Raw genomic sequence first — 21,868 nt, 5'->3', positions numbered from 1 at the left:
TTAGGCTAAGCTGAGCTGCACCACGCTATCTCGAGATCGTAACAGAAGGTCTTTTTGGATAGCACAACATAATTTCTGGAAAATTGTATGGATGTTTGTTGTCATGAACGTAATTGAATGATGATTTTATGCATGATTTTATGATTTTATGCATGAAATATCGTCTTTCTTCAAACTTTACTCCTGCATGGTTTAAGCACAAACCCAAACCCCTTCAATTCCCGAGAAAAACCCACGTTCCCGTTTCGTTATTCGTCGCCACTTCCTGAAGTGCATTTTCTTCCATGTTTATCGCTTCCCAAACAATTCGTACTCTTGTCTCCCGTCGACCGAATTCGGCAATAAAGTGTAGCAAACTGCACCGGCCGGTGGACATCGAATGCTAAACTGCTTGAAATATTCGATTATTGGCATTTTTATTGCGACTGTAAACATCGTCCAGCTCATTCCTTCCCGTAAACTGCAGGCCGAGCGTCGCGTCGACATGGAACGATCGTTATTTTAGGCCTTACAACCTCTTATTCTCCTGCTTTTTCTCGTTCCCGAATGTGCTAATTCCTTTTCGGTGTGGGCTCTCCCCGGCGTATGGGCTGTAATTAGGTTTGAAAAATATTACCACCCAAAATCACGACCCGCGTGGAGCATTTGCTTAAACCGAGCTTAAAGGCAGACAAGCTAAAGGCACACAGTCGATTATGTCACGCCGCGGTCCAGCATCACAGAAAGCGTGCGCGGCTTGCTAACTTGCGAGCCATCCTAGCGGCTGGGGTAATTACCGTTTAGAAAATTGAATTTACAACCAACCAAGAGGTTGGGAAGGATTGAGCTTCCCTTTCGTGCAACCAGCCGGCTTTCGTGCACTTGGCTTGGCAGCCCTTTCAGACAGGGCCCTTGCTGGTACCCCATTTAGCGAGTTGCGAGTTGTGATTTGGATTTATTTGTTTCGATTTTTGCTCCCACTCGTGAGCTCCCCGTCTAGGGATCCCGGTTAATTACACAACCGAGCATCCATGGCGGCGCTGGGGGTTGCTTTCCATCGCCATCGCCGGGTTCGTGCACCTTAAATATGACATTCACGATTCCCGTGCCTCGGTAAAGTCGGCTTAGCCCGTCACCGGGCTTGGTTGCACCGCGGGGGTGCATAAGCCACGAGTTGCATCGACCAGGACGCCAATGCACCGTCGACGGGGCGTCGAGACTTTCCGTGGAGACCGACGTTCACCTCCCACCGATGTGATGAAGAAAAATGGGCTCGCTAAATGCTATTAGCTGCTCTTTTCCCGCGGTGTGAGTGCGCTTAAGCTCATCGTGAAGTGGCCGCGTTCTTATCGAGGTGGCATGTCGAATTGATAGAGTGCCGCTCACCGGGGAATGTGGCGTCCACCGTCTGGACGAAGCGAATTGTGATGTACTTCTTTGCGGAATGCTTCTCTGCTCGTAGCTCTGCTCTGGCACTGCCCTTCCACGAGTTCGAAAGATTCATTTATGGCTGAAAAAAAACACTCCCCTGGGAAGGCCCTTTGGCCACGGAAGCACTCGCGCTCCACGAACTTATCAATTAGCAAGCCGTGCGCTCCGGAAATATTACGAACGCAAGGATCCTCCATCATTTATTGCCTTTTCGTCTTGTGTTCTGTGTCGGCCTTTTTTCGCCCTTTTCCCGTCGCGGCTACCCATCTTGTGCTTAAGCCGCCCATAAATCGCTAAGACGAGTCGCGGCTAACCTCGGCGCATCCCGTTTTCGTTTTCTCTTCCCGTTTCGTGCTTTTCCGAGCCCGATCGATGGATCGATCGATTCCGATCGGTTCGTCGTCGTCGTCGTCGTCCGCGCCATCGACGTCGGTGCCTTTCTTTAATGTTTCCCTCCACCCAGCCGGGTGAGGCTATTAAGAGATTTGCTTCATTTTTCTTCATCATCTGCGTCGGCTTACCTAGGGCGGCGTTGCTCTCCACGGGCTCCAGGGGCCACGAAAACGTCATACCTCGTGGCCACTGCCGTTGGAAATGGAACGAAGGCTTCTGTTCTAGAAAGTACCCCTGATGGGAGTGCCGATGTTCAGCCCTTCGCTGGTTGCAGATCGATCTAGCGATTATGTTGATCGCGAGGGCCGTGTCATGATCGTGAATAGGAATCGGTGAGCAGGATGTTGCAACCTGTTGCTGATTTTTTTCCAAACACAGAGGTGTTTCAGGGATTAAACGCCAACCTTCAAGAAGGCAACAGCATTCGCGATGTGAGATGTGAGGGTAGAATTGCTTCATGCAGTTGTTGGGTGCACTTCAACAAAAAAAGAGCACATTATGCACTGCGCTCAAATGTTTCGTTTAAGCAGTAAAAATGACATTGTTCTGAGTGCGAAAAGGCTCTGATTGCATCTTCGCACACAAAGGCGACAAATTTGGCATCATTTCGCGAGCAAACAAAACCGAAACGGTAGCGATCTCGCCGCTAAACTTGCACCAGTTTTAATCTCCATTTCGCTTCGTGATTGCTTTCCCTCCGCCGACGGGCAGATAAAGATGCTTCAATTTCATCGACGGCTCGGCGAAGGGCATTTCTTTTTCAAAACCGAGCCATCGCAACACAACGGCCCCCTCGATAGTCCCAGAAGCCAGACTTGATGAGATTTGAGAGGATGGAAAATCAATTTTACAGCCCAAACCCCTGGCCGTCTCGGCGGAAGCGTATCGAAATATTGGCTCCGAGGCGGCATCGTGTAATCGTGCCGCTCGCGCAGTGATCGATCTCGAGGGGTGGCGAAAAAGCGAAACCCCAGAAACCGGCGCATCATCGTCCCGGCTGGATGAAAGGAGCACGTTCGGGAGCAACCGACCGTCTGGATGGGAGGCCCTCGAGTTGCTGTTTCACTTTTTTTTTGTGTTTTCTTTTCGCCACCCCTGCAGTCCGATGGCCACGTTGCTTTGGCCACGAGGCTTCTCAGTGTCGGTTGGCACGGCCAGGCAGGTGCACTTCCACCGCTAAACCCGCGGGAACGATGCGGTTGGTTCTATGCCTTCGAACACGGTGGCACGGAAGCCGAAGCCAAAAGAAAAACCGGCTGCTAACTGCTCGAAGCTCGGTGCGGGATAAGTTGCGAGTTGCCTTCTTGGCTTTGAAAGCTCTTTCACGGGGGATGTTTGCCGGTTGGATTGTGCTGGTGTGTATCGTGGACGATTTCTTGAGCCTTCGCGTGGCTTTGGTTTTTTATTCGCTCTTTTTCTGCCGACCAATTTAGGAGTGTTTGGGTAAATGAGGCGCAATTTTTCTTCGGCTGAGGGAAAATTTGGCGTTCCGGTGGTTTTCGACCCGAGGGCGATTAATCATCACCGGCTGGACGATGATCTTATTAATGTGCGCAAAGTATAGGGCCCGGCGATAAGGCCGGGCGAAATGATACATCTCACGGGGGAAAAAGCTCCATTGGGGATTCGCTTGTGGAGGTTATCGCAAAAAGTTAATGATATGATTTTTCGTCTAATGTGGTGCCACAAATGAACACGTCTTTGAAGAGAAGATGATATTTTACATCCAGTTTTTACCGTTTACTACAACATAACATATGTCGGCTACAAACGAAGAATCTTTCTGATGTAGTTTTTCAATTGTTTTATCGAACTTGATAATGTTATAACGATCCTAGCGCATGAAATAAATAGCGAGAAATCTATTCCAATGCACTTAACGCCATCCTTAATCAAACGATCGTTTCAATCCGATTCGTTTAACACCTTGAGTGCCAAGCGTTTTTTTAGGAAAGTGCACAAAATGCCACGATTCAAGCGATTCTTGCTCATACGTCAGAGCCTCGGTTGCACTGGCTCTAATTCTTAACGTTCTACGTTTGTGATGAATTTTTGGTTTTCTTTGCATTCATTCGTATTTTTATTCGGTCACAAATGCGATAAGTGAGAATAATAGCTGTTCTAAATATTCAAAAATTGCATTTTAAAATGATGCGTTTTTGCCGTAACCCAAAAATGGGTGACATGGCGTTTTGTAAAAATTTACATCACCCACTTTTTGGGTGATGTGGTACTCAAGGTGTTAAGGAAGGAGTTTCTCATTCAAATAAAGAAACATAAAATTCTTCTTCCCCCTTAAAACCACACTCTGTTGCCATGGTATGCGTCTTAAACTCTCGGTTTTTAATGCATTGCTTACTTTAATCGACGCGTGTAATTAACCTTCAGAGGCGGCTACACACACTCACTGAAATCGAGTATGTTTGCCCGCGTGTGCGATCAGTTTGGTGAGTGCGAGAAAAGGGAAGAGATGAAGGCTTAAACCGCAGCCTCGAGAATGGATGGAAGCAGCTGGAATTCGATCCTTGCAGACTTTGGGCAGCCATGATAGTCACCGAGCGGGTTCACTGATCGTGTTGCTGGTGCCTTGGGCAGGTTGAAAAGTTTCTAGAACATTTCTCTAAAAGATCGTAGAAGCGAATGGTCAAGAGGTTTAGCAAGCACTAGAACCTGTGGCTTCCATTGTGATAAAAAGTACTGCTAGATGCAGAACCGACCAGAAGATACAACAAAAAACCCCATGATCTAGCGCTCGGGAAAGGCGTAACCCTCGGTGGATAATTTTCCTCGTCTGCCGAAGCATGTAGCGCTTAATGTTGATTAACATGTTGCTGAACGTAGGCAACATTGTTTCGCGTTCTACTCAATTTATCTGCACAATGTACACGCTCATGGGCTTTATCACGCTTGGTGTAAAATAAAATAAATAAAAAATGCCCACCGTATTATATGTCCACATTAAATCCCCCTCATTAAATGGTACATGGGGTACATAATGGTACAACGCTTCATGATTCAGCGTTGAAGTTGATCAGACATTGCATGGATTGTGCCGTTCGGTAAATGAAATATCGCTTAATGGACCCTTGCTACATTTTGATGAGCTTATTTCTGGCTTTGCACAAGTCTCGTTCCTGCGAACAATTACACTACTCTATTCAACCATATGAATGTTCTCTCGCAACGCTGGGAAACTTGAAAGTTTCCTCATTTTATCAGCATGCAAGCATGCTCTCACAGTACGGCTTTGTCCCAGGAAGCATCTCGTAATGGACTAAAATTGACAAGCAGAGCACAGATCAACCGTCGATTTGCGTCATCATTTCGAACCGAATGTGCACGCACGCGTGCACGTGATTAGTTTCGAAAAGCTCATAAACCATCGGCAAATAGACGCTCGGTAAACTTTTGCCCATCCTTCCGGCGTTCGATCGAAGGGCGTTGTGATGTTTGTTTCATTGTATGCGGCTGTCGGGATTTAATTTTGAATCGAACCAAACGTTCTCGAAAAATGGGTAGTGGTTTGTGGTAAATTTTCCCGGAAAATACCAACCACTTCCGGCACGCAAAGTGATCGTAAAATACGGCCCGAAAAATGAAACTGTGATCCTTCGCCTATTCGCCTTAACAACCTTCCGAGCGTGTCCTACCGTTGATCGATCCATTCCAGGCCGGCTTAACAACTATCAGCACTTGCCACCTGTCTCGCTTCAACCCGTACCGATGTCAGGATTTGATGGGAATTCGAAACTGAAGTTGGGAATGAGTTTTCCCACTCCTGCTCGCTTCATTCACCTCGCCACCATTCAGACGCCGGTAGTAATTACTGTTTGTCGTACGAAATGATGCATAAACTGTTGGAATACAAAATATTTACTTGCGCCCGGCGGGCTCGTGTAACCGGTCGGAAACCGGTGCGAGGTCTGCGGGTGCGAGCAGAAGTGTGGGTCTTGTTTGTGTTGAGCGAGCGCTTTTGTTCCAACTGGCGGCAAGGACGCGGCGTGTTTGTTGAGGTTGTGTTCGAAACCGGCATCCAGAAGTGTGCGGATGCCGCTTCAAAGCTCGCCACGGTGGAGAGAAACGGATGCAATTTCGGTTGCAATCGGTGGAGGTGGTTGCATTCGGTGTTCCGCTATCAGTAGTAAATGTGTATGTTTGGGGTTTCCCTGCGCTGGGAGTGGCACTAAGTGGGAAAGCTTGTCCGGTGGGCTTCGTGTCGAGGACAGGGAGACGTTTAATTAGCTTCACCGCGAACCGGTGCATGTGTTTAAATGGGATGAGAGGACACAGAGTAGAAACACAACCACTACAACCACCCGGATGGGATGATCCTCATTCGGTGAAGGGAAGATTTCCTTCTCGTGGGGAAAACAGGAAAAAAAGACACGCTGGGTTAAGAATCGCTCGTAGGAGCTTGCCATTGTTTCACGCTGTTGCTGTTGTACAATTTTACCCTGCGGTCTTCATGTTTACGTCCTCTTCTTCACATCTCTAGCGGCATGTCCTTATGTCCGTGTGTTGCTTCAGGCTCTCTGTCTCTCTCTCTCTCTCTCTCTCTGGCTCCGTTGTGGCACTCGTTACCGTTCCGTTTCGTTCCGAACGTTGATGAAAATTTCCAATCAGCCCCGTAATGGGCTGCGGGCTAATTTCGCTGCCGTCAGTTTACATGTCCCTGGTGCGGTGTTGGAGTTGGGTTCGCTAGATGCAGCTCCCACTTGCCAGCGTTGGCCATTTTTACATTTGCAACAATACCGGGTGGATCATTTGGTCGGGCAGTGTATTAATAGCTTGCTCCTTTTCTGTTCTCGTTTCGTTCTCTTGTCCCGGAGGGCTTTCGAGCGCGGGACAATGAATAGAAATTGGAATAATGCGCGCAAAGTAGGAGCGAAATAAAAAAAATACCAATCCGTAGTCCTTGTTTGGATGTTTTAAATTGAAAACGGTCTGTAAGGCTGGGCGTATTGTTGCGCGAATTGAAATGTTCGTAATGTTTCTTCGCCCGTGTATGATTTTTTGGTTGCATTTTGTTTGCGCTTTGTAATGAGAATTATTGCTCATGAAACTGCCTCGCTGCCACTTGTTAATTAGCTCTCTGCAACAAGGAAAAAACACATTTCAATTCGTACCAGATCCTAGAAATTCTAGAGGGAAAAAACATGGCAATAACGCAAATGAAATTAAATGGAAAGGAAAGTAAAACAAAGATGCAGTGAAGATGCAGTACGAATAAAGTATTTACAAAAAGAATCAAGAAAAATAACTGCTATCAAAAAGAACATGTAAAGCTTTACATTCGACTCTTCATTGCGAACGATAAATGGGAAAGAGCTTGATTTGAGACTTGATAAAGAGCTCCAAAGATCGCGAAGGTTTTTTATTTCCTTACCGGCTGACCCGTATCGTACCCAACTGTGAGCCTCTGACATCATCATTGACATCATTTATCCGGTATTTGCGGTGATTGCCGATGATGAAGCAATAAAGTGAATGATTCATCGTGCACGCGTGTCTGTTTTCGGGAGATTTACCGATCGTTAGCATTGTGAAAGTTTCCTGCTGCCAGTGGATTATGGTAAATAAAAATACAAACTCTCGCGCGTTTCGGTGTGACGCTTGTGCGAGAAATGTTTTATTTTTCTTCCATCTCAAGCATCGCCCATTAATCTGCAGGGTTAAACTCGACATCCACAACCCGATTTGGTGGCTGCCTCGAGCGTCGAGCGTACAAGATCAACATAACCCGTCGAAGGGTTTCCGTTTAGGTCTTATCAAACCGCGTATGCAGCTCGCACGAGCGTACGCCGTAGCTTAATTTGTTTGCCAACTTTTCAAACCGTCGCTAAACTCAATCAACGTAGCGTGTGACGAGCGTATTTGGATGGAATTCATTAAAACAATTTCTGGCTTCCGGTGACGGGTGGTTGATGCTAAGCCGAGTGTGGGTGGCAGACAAAAAAGTGCAGGCTTCTTTTGCATGGAATGTGTCCCTTTTTTGCCTGCCGGTAAAAAAAAAATAGCGCGCATATGGGGAAACGAAGGAGAAAATGGATTTCCCTTTTGCGGGCTCCAATGGGCGCAGCCAAGAGTCATCATCTAACTCATTCATAAGCGAGCTTCAGCAGCTTTCCTTCCGAGTGTTGAGTGCGATCGGTGGTGGGTGAGAAATTTGAGGGAATTTGAGGAGAAAGAAAAATAAATCACCCAGTCATGGGTCTGCGTAGGTGGGGTGAATAACAGGGAGAGATTTTTCATACGTGATTCTCACAATCGCGATCGCACGAGGCCAAAACCCCTCCGCGGAATGGTTGGTGCCACGAGGCTCCATGAATCCGTGACTGATTGGATTCTGAGCAACCAGTTGCGCTGGAGATAGATTAGAGCGTGGGGTTGGGAGGAAAATATTACAAAAAATAAGCACTCCCACACACACACACATACGTCTGTAGAATATGTTTCAGGGTTTCAGCGTGCAAGCTTAGCGAGTGTGGCATTTATGAATGAAAAGGCAAAAATTGCGACTAAAAATGTGAACATGCTCGTGTTGCGCTGAAATTTGCTTAAAGGAGTTCGGAAAATAATCTTTCCTTGGCTCGCACTCACACCACACGCGTTCTGACTCAACATCAAACGGGTGATGGGAAAATAAAACGTCTAAAAGCAACGCAGTCTTTAGTGGCGCTCCGCATGAGGCGGTGGACCAAAAACCGATGCATATACACATGTTGGAGGTTCTTTCTTTGAGAAGAAGCTGACTACAGCGAATGTGTGTGCTTGCGTACTGGCATGCTGGGAAAGTACGCAGGCCGCTTATCACGGGCATGAATATGAATGAGGGTAAATAGACTTTGAATTGTGCAAATTTGATGGCAAACCAGCATCATTACCCTGGTGAAACGGAAAGCTACCACGAGCCCTTGTGACCACCTGCATCAACCTCTTACGCTGAATCGAAGCTTTTGCGAACTGCGTTGAATGAAAAGAAATACATTTTTATGTGCGATACATTTTGCAAATTAGTCACTATACGAGGATCTGCAGACACAGCCCATTTCGGTTTTATCGAAATATTTCACGCTCGTGTGCTAATGTTAAGTTATTCCTATTTGTTCTGTGCACATGTGTGGTTATTTTTAATTTCTATTAGACAATTGTCGTCCCACATGCCATATTTACCCTCTGTGCGATTATGCCTCATTTGAACGTTTTAAGCTCGCTCAAGTACATTTTTGAAGAGATACTCTTTTTTTCGCGTCGGGAGAGACCGTTACGCAAGCTTTTCACGACCCGTGCCTTCGATTCGCATTATCTACACACACACACACACACACACACCGCTCAAACGAAGTTCGGCGTTCGTGGAAACACGCCAATCGCTTATCCACCGCCTCCGCTTCTTACGAAAGGACCACTTCAGATGTGTCACTTCGCGTTAGGATCACTCACCGGCCGGGTATGATCGGTTGATTGCGTTAGAGAGTGCGAGCCGTTTTCGGAGTTTTGGAGGGCTTTTTTTTACTCCATCCTTTTGGCTTCATCTTCTGGCGTTTTCGAGCGCCCGAACCAGCAGCCACATCCGGTCCAGGTGCAACCGAAGCTCACGCAAGCACGGCAGTGTGCTTGGGCATCCAAATACCTCAAGTAGCCTCACCAAAGCAGACACTGACGGAAGAGAAGAACGTGCCCGCAGTGGAATTTATTCCAGGTCACGTGGGAAAGCAAACTTTGGCGCACAATAATGTCAAAGTTTTCCACCTCTTTTTTTTATTTCGAGGGTAGAGTATCGCTTCCTTCCCCGGCATCTCCGTGTACCGAGTGGAATGCCGAACGGTTTGTCATTTTGGGGTGGCTCTTAAATGGTGCTTACAAAAGCTTCCGAGTTGGGGTGAAAATACGCAAAGGCGCATACGACCGACCGTTCCGGGGTGGGAAAGTGGACGAACGCGCCCCTGTGCAAGAATGGCCGTTAAGGGTCGAACGATCATGTTGGGAAGCACCAGAGAAGACACACAACACGCACAAATCAACCGCGTTAAGTGAGATGAAATGTTTCCTAAGAAAACACGACCCTCGCCTGTACGCGCTTCGCGATGGAACTATGGTAAGCGATTACATTTTGACAAATAAGTTCCTTCCCTGCGAGCCTTCAAGGGATGATTCTGAGTATGATCGTGTTCCCAGAATCTTGGCTTCGCTTGCACTTTATCCCAGGTACTGGAATGCATGGCGAAATGTATGGACCGCAAGCAAGAGCCAAGATTTAGCAGAACTGATGCAATCTAATTAAACAGTTATTTGATACATGTTTTCGAGAAAGGTAAATAAATTTCGGGAGATTCTTTAGCTCAATTATTGGAATAAGAAAAAATCTATTTTTTACGACTCGCTTGTAGGAATTAAAAACAAACACCTGTGCTCAAGCTTTAATTTCACCTTTTTAACATATTATTTTCTGTTGTGCTTCTAACGAGATAATTCCAAATTGTCGCCGATCTCTGAAAAACGCAGTTATTTTCCAACTTATTGTTCTTTTCCCAGCGTATAATATTAATTAAGCGCAATACAGGTGACATTGTCAATGCTACAGCCCATTTAACCTCTTCTATAAATGAGCTTTTAATTATCATCGCGCAGTGCTTAATCTTGCCGGGTGGAATTTCACTCCCATTCCTCAATTTGAAATTGAAATGTTCTTAAAAAGCAACGAGGGCAATGAAAAATGTTGCTGCTTGTTTTCATCCACACACCAACGCGCTTTAGCTACCCACCCTCTACGCTGCATCCGGTGCCTCTCCGGGGGTTGCTTTTCGCGGAATAAAAAGGGGCTGTTTTCGTCGTGTATCAAAGAACGCTTACCATTATTCCCGTTTATGCTTCCTAACGATGCAAATACCTGCAAGCGAACAGCGACGATGAAGTCTAGCGAACGCCCGCAACTTCCGCTGCCAGCGCCAAAGCACGTTCGGTACAATTTCTAATTAAATTACGGTACCATCTTCACGACTGGCACCGATTGTGTCGGCAAGATGACGAACTCGCGAGCTCACGAGGGTTGGAGACATAAATTTGTTTCGAAATGCTTACAATTACGATTTTTGCCCTGTCCCGGGGTTGGCAAGCTGTGGGTTGTGCGGTTCAAAGCGAAGGTGAAGTGAACACTTCCGAAAGCTCGACGTGCCTGGCAACCTACGACCACCGGGATTAAATGCGGCCCCAGGAGCTCCCACCGCGTTAATCCTTGTCGGTGGGTTGGATCAGTTTGGATAAGTAATTAGGGCTTTGCGTTTATTAGTGCGAGCCCTTCACGACGCGAGCTGCGACGAGCGAGTGACATGATTAAATAAAAAGTTAAACGCCCTTTTTCCCGCGACAGGGCGCTGTTCGCTTGGTACGACGCCGCGGTTAATTAGGTTCGGCAAACTTTTCCAAACTCGGTGACGCTTCCTCCCGGCCATTGTATGGGTAGGTCTTTTTGGACTGGTTGCGAAGTTAACCTACATTCGCTTCCACTTTTCCGAAAACTAGTTCCCCCTTTTTGCGCTCGATCTTGAAGGCGCTTCCGAAGCGGGGCAATTAGCATACGCATTCCCGGTGCCGGTGTTGATGAATATATTACCGGAACCGGGAGGCTTAAGACACACGAGTGTACGAAACTCACGTCTATGGCGAGAAGAGGATAAGAGGGCATAACTAAAAAGCACGGAAAAGGTACGAAATGAAGAATAACTCTCACCCACTTGTGCCGCGGTTTCCTCAACGTGTGCTCTGGATTTCACTTTTGCCGTACAAATACTCAGAGAGACGGACTTGACCTTCTTACCGTGCCTTGTGGAACTTGAAAGGATGCCGAAGCTGTGAACTCATCACATGTCAAACAGAAGCCGGCTTTTGGACGTTATTTACATACATCGAAGAGAAGGCTAAGCCTCGAGTGTTAGATGTGCATATTCGCGAGCGGGATGCACCGAAGGACTCAGTCCTTGTGTTAAGACCTTGACGTGGAAGAGTTGAAAAGGCTTTTTCGCACGGAAGAAAATGTCAATGCAGGGGCAGATGATAGCAGAAGAAACAGAGCGGATAAAGGAAGGAATAGGCTCATTCGCTTTCCTATTTTAATTACCGAAAGACTCTTCCACTTTTATTCACATGCTTTAGAGAAGATTCTCGGAACGATAATTAAGAGCAGCGTTTTAAATGGGGTTAAAGAAATCGAGCGTTGGCACCATTTGAATCAGGTGAAATGTAAAGCAGCATGATGTATTTTCATCTTACATTCATATATACTTTTACATCTTTTTTCATACATACTTTTTTAATCAATCTATGATATGGTATTATTTGGCATTGGGTACTACAAAAGTAGGTTTAAAAATATCTCAACTGATTAAATTGCCATGGAGCATTCTTTTAACCTGAATAGAAAAAAATAAAAAATCAATTTCAATTATAGAAATGGACTTCCAAAAACTCAACGATAACATTATACTTTGGTCCGTGCGATAGTTTATTCAATTTGTTATTGACATTCAATCATGTTTCCATCAATTACTTCCTCGTGCCTTCGTAATCAATTTCCAGGAAAACGAAAACATCCAAGCATTATCCTCCCTAGGGACTCGCCGAATTGGGAAATCGCAAGCTCACGTTGGCATGCGTTCTGTTCGTAAAATGTGGTCAAAATTCTTCTTTGCTCGAGGCCAGTAACCAACACAGAAGCGTTTAATTAGTGCTATCAAAAAGAGATCGATTAAATTTCCAGTTAATTCCATTTAATCGCCGACAGAGCTCATTCCTTCTGAAGAACCCGAAGGCTAATGGTGGACAGGTTTCATTCCCTCACGCGTGGACAAGTCGGTGAGGATTTCAATTTATCATCCCATCGTCGACCTTTCTTCGCAACCCATCCGAGGTGTTCTTCTTCAAAAGCCGCGCGAATCTCTCGGGATGGTGGATGCACATTTTTTCGCATAACTTCACCATCCTTCACCACATGATTGTGTGCCGACCGAATCGTTCCTGTAGATTGCGGAACCATCCTTAATGGTGCGCTGTCCGCGAACGGTCATGAGCAGGGATGGCACGATGGTGGGTGTGCGGGAAGAATTGGGAAATTGGTTGCAATGAGGGCTTTGCCCAGCAATGGGGGCCACTTCTCGTTGTCAAGGCATGCTGTAGTGCCCGCCCAGAGCGCTGAAGTAAATTCCGGACAGAAGCGATGACAAAATACTGCCGAAAGGATACTCTGCCGAACGGACGCGTAGCGGTTTCATGCCATTTGGAAGTCTGTGCCGGGTTAGGGATAGGGTGACCATAGATGGTGACAATGTACAGAATGAAATGCTATTTATTTTACTATTACACATTCTTTTCAGCGTTTGAATGCTTTAGGACTGGATATTGTGTTGGCTGAATGTCGTAACTAACACTGCATTTTGTTGAAAAATAGTGTTTTCAATCAATAATCGTTATTTCCTTACACAGATGAGTTAATTGAACTACTCTTTTCCATAAAAATAAGAGAATATGCTTAAAACTGTAAATGCTTGCAGGAAAATACCACATTAAACGTTCGTTTGTTCGCACATTGAGCCACCCTGTAAGTCTCTAGATCAACCAGCTCCGAACATTGCCTTTCGGCCCAAATTCACAGATTTGTCCCATTGCCTTAGTTCGGTGGCCCAACACACCATGTAGCCTGTCGGGGTAATAAATCTCGCCACAACAACCAGCAGCGTGCAGTCCACCAGAATGGTGCAACTTGTGCCCGGCCCGAAATATACGGCATCATATATCACTTTCACATGTCTCTGCGCTCTCCCACCATCGTTCGAGTCGAGTACCCGCATTCGAATGTCCTGCGGCTCCTGCGGCACTGCATTTCGTTTGTACCGTGCAATGCCCAGCCTTTCCATCGTCGCCCAGCATCCTTTGGCTGCAATGCTAATGACACAGCGAATGGCTACGTCAGCCAGTGCAGCGATGCACTCGCGATGGTCATCCCGAGTGCACCGTTTGTGGCCAACGATCGGTGGATCTTCGGACGCGCCCCCGGTGGGAGATTAATGAGCTGCTCCCGATGTACCGGTGCAAATATCGGCACAGATCCGTGGCGCCGGTAGGACCAAATCCATGTCACCGCCACAGTCAATTGATGAATTTAGTGCGCGCACGACCCACTAGGACTACCGGTGCGGCACACCGGGTAGCTTATTATAGATAATCAAATGAACTTTCCGTCCCTTGCGGCTGGGGGATGATAAAAAAACACACACACGCACACACAGAGAGAGAGAGAGAGAGGTCCACTAAATTACGAACCGAACCGGTACAAACTGGTTCTGATGGCGGGGTTTCTGGAACGCTCTGATCCTGATTGCGGCTAATAGAACGCGATTAATTTAGTGTGCAGTGGCTTCAGCGGATAGCAGACGGGGATTTATGAGCGATCGTTCGATCCACCAAAACGATCGGAGTTGCGATCAAGGAAAGAGATAGAGAAATTTCCCCTTTTTGCTGCTAATTGATTCGTCGTTTCCTTCGCTTTCAAAATAACGATGTTTATTACATTTATTAAGAGCTATCAATCACCGATCGTATCGAGGCGATATTTTCAAGTCATGTTTGCGTCGTGGTTTTTGGGGTGGTTGATGCGTTTTCCATCGCGATATGGCCTGTGCCATGTCGCGATCGTTGCTTACTCACAAACCGTACGAGTCAATCCAATCAGCGGTCGAACAAATCCACCAGCAGTTGTGGGGCACGCCGAGATCAAAGCGTGTCGAGTACCGAGCGGTACGAGCACTTTGGTGACATTTGCAGAAAGCGAGCCCAAAATTAAACGGGACGAAACAAAACGAAAACCACAGAAAAAAAAGGACCGCCATCGAATTCACGGATTGTCCGGCAAATGGAAAAGTTTGCAGCTCGATCACTTAACACCCGAAAAGAGAGCAAAAAAAAAAACTTGCAGGAATGAGCCAAAGGGAAAATGAAAGCAAATAAAGCAAACGATATTACCGAAACTTCCCGCCACGAGCTTTTGCCGGGACTGTAATCGTGACGGCACCGAAACGAGGGGATGTTCGTGAAATAAAGCACCCCATGGGCGGGTGACCTCGGTAAACGAAGGGAATGGTTCGCAGGAAGGACACAAGGGCAAAGCGCGCCCGGTTTCGTGATTGACACTTGATTTACTTACTTTTTACTTCACCCGGTCCCGCCATTATTACATCTGTCTCTGGCGTTCGTGTTGCGAGCGCAGTGAAAGTATCATCATCACGCGATGCGTTTTTTTTTCCTCTTCGGTGCGTGTGCTTTAGCTTCGCATTTCATCGGTCGGTTTTCCTGGTAGAGCGGGAAATGTTTCGGGGCGCGACAACACGAACACCATAAACCCAGGACACATGACATCGAAATCTGACATCAAGCCGACGGTGTCGAGGGGTCGCGGGGATACGCGTGGTCGTTTAATTGAATTTGTTTGGGATTATTTCCAGCCCTGGAACCACCTTTTGGGGGCGCGGGAGAGATGCGAAGCTTTTCGCGTTCCTTTTTTTTTGTATTCCCTGCCCTCGGTTCGCAGGAAAATGGGTTTCCCTTGTTTAAAGTTATTGTTCGCAGCAAATGTTTCTCGGGATTACTTTTCTTTTGTTTCTGCTTAATGCCTCAAAAACAATTACGGGCTGCGGATTCATTATGGGTGCGGATTTACCTTTTTTTTTGAATTTATCGCAATGGTTTCAGCGATTAAAAATAAACCAGATGGCCGAATTGGTTCCGGAATCGAACGATGCCATTTTTTTTGCTCTTGCTGTCAATTATTTTATTTTCCTCGCTTTCGATCGTTTCCCAGATCAGAAATCGCCATTTTGATAACGAAAACTTTTTGTTCGATGATGAATTATAGGACAGGAATTTTTAAATGATTTTCGATTTGCTTATGTCAATCAGTTACTTCGATATTTCAGTATAGAAGCATGAACAGAATAACAGAACATTTTGAGCGCGATGTGATTCTCTTTGATTTTGTAAACCTTCGTTTTCTATGAATTGCTTCGCTCATTACTTCACATACGACAGAGCAGCCAACAACCCACCGGCAGTAACTGCAATCGAATCGCTTTGATCGTTCACGTAACCCAGCCCAAGTGCACAGCACGTGCATCATGCTCGCGCAAGGAGTCACACGGGGTCACGTGTCGCATAAACATGCCTCGTCGTAGGGCCAAAGGGCGACTGCACGGCCAACATGCAGGTGAATGCCGTGCATTGCAACACATTCAGCATCTAACGTGCACAACGGTTTCTCGCACCGGTTGGCACAGCATCCTTGCATCGGCGAAACACACTCGCACAGCTCATAAGAGAGTGAGAGAGACATACACATGCGAGCTCCATGCAGGAGTGCACACTACTTTAATTACCCCCTTGTTGTGTGCTTTTTTCACCCCCATTGTGCTGCGCAGATTGTAGTGCCTTCTCTAACACGGGCGCATTTTCTTTTCATCTTTTGCAGGGCTCACGAGCGGTTCCGTCTTCGCTTTGCGGATCTCTGTGGAGCCTTTTGGCTTTTCTCAGCGTGTGCCAAGCGGAAACCGAGACACAATGTTATGCTAAGGTGAGTTTACGGTTCGCCTTCTCGATAGTTGTCACGCTCACGGAACGTGGGTTTCTTCTGGAAACCGTACACCGGCGTAGACATATGTTCAAGAGGCGGAAAACATACGTGCCGTGAGGGAGTGTGCTTTTTGGGAAACGAACAATTGTGTGAATGTGTTTTCGATCACTGGTTTCTGTGGAATGCTGGTGCGATTGGTAAAGTAGCTTCAATTCAAAGAATTAGTCTTTTATTATTATTATCATAATGAAAGCAATCAATTCGGCGCAAATGAGCATGAATTGGTTAAAGCTAGTTTATGTTTCTCAGGAAGGAATTGACGAAATTATTTATATCGAAAGTCGAAGCAAATTCCAAGAAAAAAGCACACCTGAAAATGAAAATATTGTGTCACGTCAAATACAGACTTATGCGTGAAGAAGCTAAGCTATTCGCCACACGCAATTCAAAAAACGCGGTTGATTCCTAATTATTTTATATCATTTCTTAACACAATTGAGGCATCAAAACGATATATTTTTATCAACATATGAACATCTGGCAGCGCAAGCAACACACAAAGCGCAAAAAATCACAAACGCCTGCGAAGACGCAAGCTAATGACGAAATGATTATCATTTCACGCCACACTGTCGAATCGGAGAAATTACCCGCCGGGCACGGATCTTAGCAACGAGAAAAATGAGGATCCGTGCTTCGTAAATGGGGCCACATTTCTCAACCCAGCACCCTTTTCACGCCCGAAACCAAAGAGACACCGGGGAGGAGCGAAACATATTTCACTCCAACTGCGTTTCCACTTTCACGTCCGGCAGTTCCGACGAGCGTTTTTCGGCGCACCCCGTAAAAGGGTTTTCCGCATCCATTTTGCGGCACAATCGGGTGCGAAAAGAACCCCAAACGGAGGGGAATTAATTTGGTGCTCCAAAATGCTAACAAAACTCACACATCGGCGGTGAAAAGGCAAACAATGAAAAATACAACCTCCCCCTGGAAATGTTTTGCGCAAATCGCACAACGCACGGAGTAAAAGTTTCGCATCGATCAAGGCGTTTCAAAAATCATAACGGGATCGTTGCAAAAGGACAAGCGCAAAAGCGGTCCACCACCATCATCATCATAATTATCGTGCCGCGAGGCTAAAGGATAACCAGCGGGACCGAAAGCATGCGCCAAAGTGGAGCGCGCGGTCTACTCTGCGATCGAAGCCGGTGAGGATTCGAAGAGAAATGCACCTCAATGCAAGGAGCAAGCGATGCGATGTGCTTAAAAAAACCTGTGAAGATGGCCACGAGAAGAACCGCGACCGGGGAGAAAATTAAAAGCAGCAATCTGGCGCGAAACAATCGCAAGCCAAAGCGGGATGCTCCCGGGAATGGCGTTTCCCGTTGGTAAATGACAAAACCTTCCTTTGCCCGAATGCTTAGCCTTGCGGCATCGCGGGCCGAATGTGGGCCAAGCGAGGAATTAATGTATGTACATAAATAATCCCACGAGGATAAACATTGATGCCGTCCGTGTCGGCATCAACCGGACGCCCGTTTGGAAATCCGTTTCGGGCGAAATCAAGCGGCGGCTCGAGAGGAGAAACAAAACGGAAAACAACAGTTAAAAAAGGGAATGCAATCAGGATGAGCCGCCAGGGTGTGCTTTGGACTGTTTCTTTTTTTTTTGTGCTTTTCGTTAGTTCCACTCCACACTCGATCAAGCTGCGCACATAAAAGGAACGCCCGAGGAATCCCTTCTGCGGGACCTCGCGAGAGCGCATAAGAGAATCAGCCCCGGTACCGTTAGGTGGGCCGAACCCAAGCGAAAACGCAAGGGAAAACAAAGGCCATACGAACGTTATGAATGAAACTGCATTCGCGTGCGGTGCAAACTGCACCGAGCCCAACGTTGCGCTCGTGAGAAAACATCACAAGAAAAAAGGGAAGCAAAGTTCACAAGCACACGCCTTCGTCCCTGCGCAACTCGGACGCAGGAGAGCCAAACTTGAAATCTCGAAAACATATGTTTTAATGTTTGCGGCTTCGCACAGGCGCCGAGTACGGGCGGCCTACGAGCGGGAAGATTAATTTGAAGTGCATGCGAAAGTGAGCGAAATTTCCGCGCATCCCTTCGGTGAGGGAGGCCTTTTTTTGGGCACGTTTTTTCGGCGCTCTTTACGCTAGTTTCGAGCTGCTTCGTTCCGGGTGGGCGCCCTGACTGGGGATGTGGGAAGCATTAAAAACAGCTCCAGCAACATGTAATTTGTTTTCCACCATGTTTCGCTCTTCACCACGCAAAAGGCTTGCATCGGGTTGGGCGCGCGCGCGCGCGCGCGTTTGCTAATGGTGGAGCGGTTTAATTTTTTGCGCTCTCTTTGGCCTTTTGGAAAATGGGGGAAGTTTTTTTTTATCGCTGCCACCTCAGCCAGACAGGTTAAAAATGGAATTTTGATGGGTTGTGACGCGTTTGTGCCACGATCACGAGCGGTCATGGATCACACGCGGTGGAGAAATAAAAACCGTTGCTAATGAAAGCCATCTAGCAAAAAGGTTGAAAGAGAGATGAAAAAAGCGACTACCATCACCCGGATTTGCTTTTTATCCGTTGTCCTTTCGCGTTTTGCCAATGCCAAAATGCATCACCCTCACCAGGTGGATGGAAATGTCAAGGGAACCATTACGCGTTAGGTGGGAACCGAATTCCACATGCAGCGTTTTCGAGTTCGAGTGTTACCTAAAAATGATCGCTTAATGAGCGAAACTCTCGAAAGGGCTAATGGCGCGCTTTAGCGAAGGAACTTTTCAATCCGAGCTGGGGACGCAAGGTTAAAGGGCCCCAGTAATCGGCCCGAGGAAAGAAAGAGTAATAAAGAGAGAAAAAAAATGAGCCCCAGTATTGCCACATTAGGCATGCGAGAATGGACACGAGAAAGAAAATGCGGCAATGATATATGTGCGCAAATGAATGTCCCGTTTGAATATTTCGCTGCACGGTGGTGCTCGTGGTGTTTGGTTGTGGTCGCGCAAGAAGGTCTCGCCCAAAGGATGATGATTAATTCGTCTCAAATGTGCTGCGATCGCGCTTGATATGCATGTAATCGACGTGAGATTGCATATCGAACGCGGGCAGGAATAAAATCCATCGGCTCCATCTGCGCCCGGATCTGGGAACGCGCGGAGTTACAAATTAGCGACTAAATGTGCAAACATGCACACGAACGCAAGGAACCGGCACACGGGAAGGACGATATTAATGAAAATGGCCATCGGTGTGCAGACTGGCGGGCATTCGAGTGGAACGCTTCGCGCTGGAAATGCAATTGACACGCATTAATTTGTGTAACGCTGATAGATTGCATCGGCTCGCTGCACCGGGGGTTGTTATCAAACGGTGATTAATTGTAATTAGCATGCAGCGTGGCAGCGTGTGGTTTTTTTTTATTTTCTCCGTGCATAATCCTGTGGCCGATTTAGCGCGTTTTAGGGTAGGGCAGCAAAGGAGTCGGAATTAGGAGAAAATCAATATTCATTTACGCTGGACGCCCCTGAAACAGAGGAGGTGTATTCACGACTGAAAGATGTTCAAGGAATGTGTTGAGAGCTTTGAACATTGGAACAGACGAAACGAAATCGGCCTTGTTTGGATTAGCCGGAAATGCAATTCCATTTAGTACTTCTACTAAATCCTGTTATCCTCCTATTAAATGTTAATCCTGTTATTTTCAATTTTTGTTATCGTTTCTTTAATCACTATCTAATCTTGGAACGAAACACAACGCAATTATTTTACTCATTAGACGAAGATGCTCCTTATGATTGCTTTATCTTATTGTATGCATTATATATGCCCATTAGTCCCACTTTTTTGATTTTATTTACAAACCAATCAATTTTTACTCCCACTGGGTACTTCATACGTCAATTTTAACAAGTTGAACAAATCTTGGTTTTTAATTTCCCTACCCTACAATGACGTTCAAATTGCATTTCCAAAAAACCACCAGCTCGGAATTATGCTGCAGTTTCTATTGTGTTCGCAGCTCGACAAATCGTTACGTGTGCTGCCTCCTATTGTTCTTTTTTGTGCGTTAGTTAATCTTGTCTCGTGCCGTTTTTTGCAACGTCGACGGCACTCATATGCCGGAACATAATCGAGCAACAGCACGCATTGTGCTGAAGCCCCTATTTGCGAGAATCTCTCAACCGAATCGCGCCATACTCTTTACTCCCGAACGTGGGTGGGTCCCTTTCATAAGTACCACCGGTCCCCCTCCCTCCCTCACCACCCCCCCCCCCTGGTCCAACCTACGAAGGGTTTTGCGTGCAATGGCTGTATTGCTTTTCGCAGAGCTTGCGTTGCTGCTGGATCTCATCTCTTCCAGGCAGGTTGGCATGGAGACGTTCCAGGATCTCCTTCCCACCAGGCATCCGAGACCTGGTTTGCTTCCCGGATTCCGTCTGCTTGCCACCCGTCTCACCCCGATTCAAGATCTGCTCCCGGACGACATGCTGCATCTTCCAGATGAACGGCTTTATAATGCACATCAGCTGCCGGATGCAGTGTGTGTCCTCCGGTGGATAGCGGTCAAGGTAGTCCATCTCTCGGTCCAGCAGTTCGGTTAGGTCGGTGTTCTCTACCTGGTCCAGGAGGACCCGAAAACGTCGCGATGGATTTCGCAGGAGCCAGTCGAGCGGAGTCCCGGTTGGTCGCGAAATGTCACTCATCCCGGATGGTGCTTCCTCCGTTGAGGAGTCTCGCGTTCCTGTACTCGCCACCAAGGGTGTCGTCCGGAAGGCCCCTAAATTCGTCCCAATCTACAGGGAAATGGAAACGTGAGTGTGTTTTTGTTCGTGTTTCGTCCTTACAACCGAGTCCTTACGATGTGCGCCAGGAACACGATACCGTTGACCAGCATTGCACCCAGCTGGTTTCCGTCCAATCCAAGCAACTTCATCATGATCGTCATCATGGAGGGTGCGTGGGCGAACAACCCTTCTGCACCCCCTGTGGCCGCTGGTCGTACCGGGTCTTGTGAACCCCGCCGGTTCGCGAACCCCTTCGCCACTAGGTCGGCCACGTCGGCGATGGTGTTGATACCGAACAGCTTGCCCGTCGTTTGCAGCCCTTTCTGTAAGTCACCCAGCAGGTCGGCTGCAACCTGATCGGACATGTCCAGCACGAGCAGCCAGGACATGGCCGTCACCGCCACCAGTACGCTGCACGCCACCGAACCACGACCCCACACGCGATATCTCATTACGCCGCAAACGCAATGCGGGGGGTGGCCACCACAATTTTGCCACAATTTTTCGCCCTGTAGTTTTTTTTTGTTTTACCACCGGCGGTTCTTCTTTTATTTTTGGGAAGCCGGAGGTCCGGTTTTAAATATCTCTTACCACTTGGCCCAGGCTTGGTCGGTGTCTCGTGCTCAACTGAAACCGAACACTCGAGCAGCAGCAATCC

The 21,868-nt window shown here is 47.1% G+C and overlaps 1 protein-coding gene across 1 annotated transcript; it reads right to left on the bottom strand.

Annotated features, from left to right (window-relative positions):
* Window positions 1-20,707: 20,707 nt before the first annotated feature.
* Window positions 20,708-21,662, bottom strand: LOC128726581 (uncharacterized). Its single transcript, XM_053820395.1, has 2 exons — window positions 21,285-21,662; window positions 20,708-21,219 (listed from the first exon to the last, which is right to left on the bottom strand). Exons 1-2 carry the CDS (start codon window positions 21,660-21,662, stop codon window positions 20,710-20,712), a joined length of 888 nt encoding a protein of 295 aa, XP_053676370.1. The 3' UTR covers window positions 20,708-20,709.
* Between the last annotated feature and the right edge of the window lie 206 nt (window positions 21,663-21,868).

This window comes from Anopheles nili, chromosome 3, assembly GCF_943737925.1.
Source record: "Anopheles nili chromosome 3, idAnoNiliSN_F5_01, whole genome shotgun sequence".
Taxonomy (NCBI): domain Eukaryota; kingdom Metazoa; phylum Arthropoda; class Insecta; order Diptera; family Culicidae; genus Anopheles; species Anopheles nili.
Note: the sequence above shows the minus strand (reverse complement) of the source record. Positions and strands in the feature narration are given on the sequence as shown.

Bases quoted from the DNA above. Each gene is read 5' to 3' on its own strand.
- LOC128726581 (XM_053820395.1), bottom strand. From the start codon at position 21,662: ATGAGATATCGCGTGTGGGGTCGTGGTTCGGTGGCGTGCAGCGTACTG. The intron at 21,220-21,284 runs GTAAGGACTCGG...ATTTCCCTGTAG, and splicing joins TCGTGTTCCTGGCGCACATC to ATTGGGACGAATTTAGGGGC.